Raw genomic sequence first — 4,088 nt, 5'->3', positions numbered from 1 at the left:
AAAGTTAACAGCACAGACATGGAGACTAGAACTACTGCCTTCCGAACATCCGGTAATCAAGCCTGTGTGTACTTTTCGTACACCGAGCGGCATCTGCAACACTTACTTCTGAGTGAGACCGCTCTGGGACACAGGGCGAGGGTCTCAGCAGTACAGCCCCTCACCCAGGCCTGCTTACTGGATGGGTAGGGGCAAGGCACGCAGCCGTCCTTCCCGCTGTGCTGCCACACTGCTCATGTGCCGTGGTCCAATGGCTGATTAACAAGATGATGGCCACACGAAGGGGAGACTGGATTGTCTATGTAAAACCTAGGTAATAATTAATAGAGTTTCAGTGCACTTTCACATGCTGTGTATAATGAACGACAAACTTCCCGACTCTGCTGCGCCAGGCTTGACTACCATTCCATTTGGCCGAATGCACTTTCCCCAGTAAACTCAGAACAATAAGAACAACAAGAAGAAGATCCCCGTCCTTTCCTAGTCTAAGAAAGAGGCTTGGCTGCCGAGACAGTTTCTTGGGAGACCCGTGCGTTTGGCGTGGTTGGCTGTGGTCTGCGCCGCTACTACGGTTCTGAGGCTGCGGTCAGACAGGTCAGGCTCTCCCTTCCATCTTTATTGATTCTCAAGATTTTGCATAGAAACGCTTTGGGGGCTAGAACAGCAGTAATTGCATCACACTGTTTGCAAGACTTCAAGTTTTAAAAGCAAACCGTTAAAAAAAAGAGACGAACAGCACATACTTGGAGGTTACACGGTCTACAAACGGTGGCGACGTCTTCCTTGGGAGAGTAGTTCTGTTGGTGTATATTTTTTAAATACTCAAAAAGGCTCAACCTCAAGCAGTAATAAACACAAACAAAAGGGATTTAACCCTTAAAATAAATATTCAGAAAAACCTCTCTGTACATACAAGTGAAAGAATATGTAACACTTTCATGCAAAAAAATAATTATAATAATAATAAAGAATTTGTTCATATATATAGCTGAAATCTGCTCCAGCCCACATGTCCCCAACAGAGAAGGGAGGGCAGCCAGAGGTGACCGCTGCGGTTCACTGTCTCACAGCCTTTTCATACTGGACACTATCACCACCAAACTTATCCCTCTTATATTTATTAAAATTTGTAATTTCTTCTTTTTCTGTCTTTACAGCATGCCAAATCCTTTGGCATATGTGACGGCCTTCAACAATCTTTCTTTAAGCTTTTCTTGAATATTCCGGAAGTAAAAGGACATTAAAGCAAGTATGAGATGTAGGTAACCTTTCTGTGTCTGGGCCGTTTTTGGCCATAATCATCTTTAACTTCCCCAGGCCGCCCACGGGTGCTCTGTCTGTACCTGTTGTAAACTGCAGGAAGACTCTTTTCTGCTCATCTGTGAACGAGTGGACAATCTCCCAGAACTCCCTGATCAGCGCAGAGTCCCGGCTATACCCACCGTTGTTCTCTGTGGTTTCTTCTAGTGCCTGGAAATCGAGATTCCGGCTTCCGCATATAAGCAGCTCGATCTCTTCCAGCCGAAATAAGTACTTTAACAGGGATTCATTGGTCATGTGAAAACCTCTCCGAAAAGCCTTGAACTGTTTTTCTACTGACTTATTGAGAATATAGTCAGAATACAGGCTGACAAATTCCTTCCTGTTTTCATTTGTAATTGGAATTTTATCACCATTTTCCTTGAGATCATACATCATTGGGTTACCGAAAAGGTCTGTCTGTGATATCTGGAAAGTGACCATCATGTCATCTTCCACACTCCCTTCATACTCCAGTAAGTCTCTCAGACTCTGATACAGGACTGGGTGCGAGTCTCCTAGGTCCTGAAAAGTGCCCTTCTTGCCCATCAGCTTCTGGTACACCACCATGGGGAAGTGCACATCCAGGATGCAGTTGTTATAGATTGCCAGGATGATGCCGATCAGAGTGAACTGACCCTCAGTTTCAAAAGACGACAGGTTAAACCAAAACAACTTTGTAGATTGATCATATGTGAACATACCAATGTCTGGGTTGAAGATTTCCTCCACAACCAGCTGAAAAAATTATTTGGAAATGCCTCCCTCAGCAATGCCTTGTTCTCCTTCAAATTCCACATACAATTGTTTCTTCAAGTCTGCAGGGTTCTCCATGGCGATCATCTCTAGTCGGACAAGTGCATCATCTATGATATGGTCACGTCTGACTTTGAGTCTCAAATATGGATTCAACTGCTTTCCTTGAACTAAGCTGTAGAGAACAGTGATTCTTCGTTCACTGTACATGCAAATTCTATTGTCATAATATAATCCCAAATTCTTTGTGACAGCATTTACTATAAAGGGACATGTCATAAAAGAGAATTTGTTCTCTGTTTCTACTTTGAAAAACGTATAATTCTTATCCATTTCTAGAACGTCATTGAGCGGCTCATTAATAAACTCTTCAAAGGGGATGAGTGGTTTCCGACAGTCTAGCGTTATAACACTGAGTTCCGTTTCCAGTGGGTCCACGCGAAGACCTTTCTTGTTTCTTCTTTCCTCTCCCAAAAGCTCTTGCAGTGTCAACTCACTGGACTCAGGAATGGGCTCTTCGTCATCCTCCTCTTTATGGTTCGTGTCCACTTCCCCTCCCACCACGTTTGCATAGTAAACCATTTTCAAGCACTTTGAAGCAGCAACAATGGCATCATTGTCATTCACTAGGTTTCGACTGTTGAACTCGTTGCTTACGTTGCTTACGACTTTGTAAGTAATAAGCTGCTGAAACGTCTCCATCATTCTCTGAATCTGGTCTGCACTGTATTTAGACCACAGTCTAATCAGTTTTCCTTGGGCGGCAAGGGGCAGCTTGCTCATTGCTTTGCAAAATAATGGCAGAGCCATTTCCAGGTATTCAGGACTGTGGAGATTTCTATTCTCCATTACAATAATGAACAAATTCAGGTAATTAGGATCTCTGGAGTATACATTGTGATAGGTCAAGTCACATTCCACATTAGGTGACAAATACACAAGTGCGTTGAGAAAGGCAGTTTCAATTTTCTCGTTGGACAGCAATCTCGTGTAGATCCTTCTAATGGCTTCGATGTCCACAGAAACCTCGTCAGGGTCCAGTTTCTGTGCACTGCTGTCTCCCTGGGAGGAATCACCTATCCGTGACGAAGACACTTCCGAGTCGTCTTCCGTGGCAGCAGCAGAACATGCAGCTTTTTTTTTCATCTTCATCCTTGTCTTCATCCTTTCCTTGAAGAGATTTCAGTTCTCCCTTAGTGTGCTGTTTGACTTTCCGAAAGCTCTGTACCAATGCCTCTGCGCTAAGAAAAACTCTTCCAATGACACGGATTAAAGGGGAATAATCCTCTCTCTCTCTCTCTACATAATTCAAGGATTTCATATACCTTCTCTTCTGTTAGGTAAGTCACATCTTTAAAATCGACTCTTGCCCCATGTCCTTCCTTCTTGTTCATCTTTATCTCAGAGCAGGAGTTGTTAGGGACACCTTTTGAGTTTTCGAGGTAAGCGGAGCTTGCTCCTTTCTTGGAGGGATGAGGATCACAGAGTTTTGCATTAATCTTATAAAGCTCGAGGGCTTTAATAGCTGCTGCATTGTTATCCATACAAACAAAGGTTGGACAGGAAGCACAAAACTCATTCGTGCAGGCCTCATTTCCACAGCCCTCGGTTAACTGGTGGTAGTAGCGTTCTATTAGATGCTTTGCAGCTGCTCGCTTCCTTTCGCACTTGAAGGCTCTCAAGCACACCTTTGTCACCTCAGGCTCTGTAAATACCCAACTTCTGATCGTTCCGTAGAGGTCTCACTCACAGTGCACTATCTCCTTGACATTCGGCTAGCTTCAATGTCGTCAGACTGAGGTTCTCCTGGTGATCTTTTACAAGCTGTGGTCATTCGGTGACATCAGGGTGATCACAGCTTTGAGTCACTGATTAAAAACAGGCAGTCACACCAGTCTAGCTGCTAACTTGATCTGAGCGGAGGCTTAATAACTCATATTCGCCAAATTTCTGATGAGCTGGTGAATTCTAACATCAGGCTCTTACAGATTGCTAACCTGGGTTGCGGCCCTCGCAGCGGCTGCCGCTTCGCT

The 4,088-nt window shown here is 44.2% G+C and overlaps 1 protein-coding gene across 1 annotated transcript; it reads right to left on the bottom strand.

Annotated features, from left to right (window-relative positions):
• Positions 1-1,151: 1,151 nt before the first annotated feature.
• Positions 1,152-3,996, bottom strand: LOC102501148 (ubiquitin-protein ligase E3A-like). Its single transcript, XM_014585053.2, is given in 5 exon segments — positions 1,152-1,215; positions 1,217-3,193; positions 3,195-3,355; positions 3,357-3,714; positions 3,825-3,996. Coding segments are annotated over 5 exon segments (2,625 nt in total). The 5' UTR covers positions 3,890-3,996.
• Positions 3,997-4,088: the final 92 nt, after the last annotated feature.

This window comes from Tupaia chinensis, unplaced genomic scaffold (assembly GCF_000334495.1).
Source record: "Tupaia chinensis unplaced genomic scaffold, TupChi_1.0 Scaffold148746_1, whole genome shotgun sequence".
NCBI lineage: Eukaryota > Metazoa > Chordata > Mammalia > Scandentia > Tupaiidae > Tupaia > Tupaia belangeri.
The sequence above is the reverse complement of the archived record's forward strand: the minus strand, read 5'-3'. Positions and strand labels throughout refer to the sequence as shown.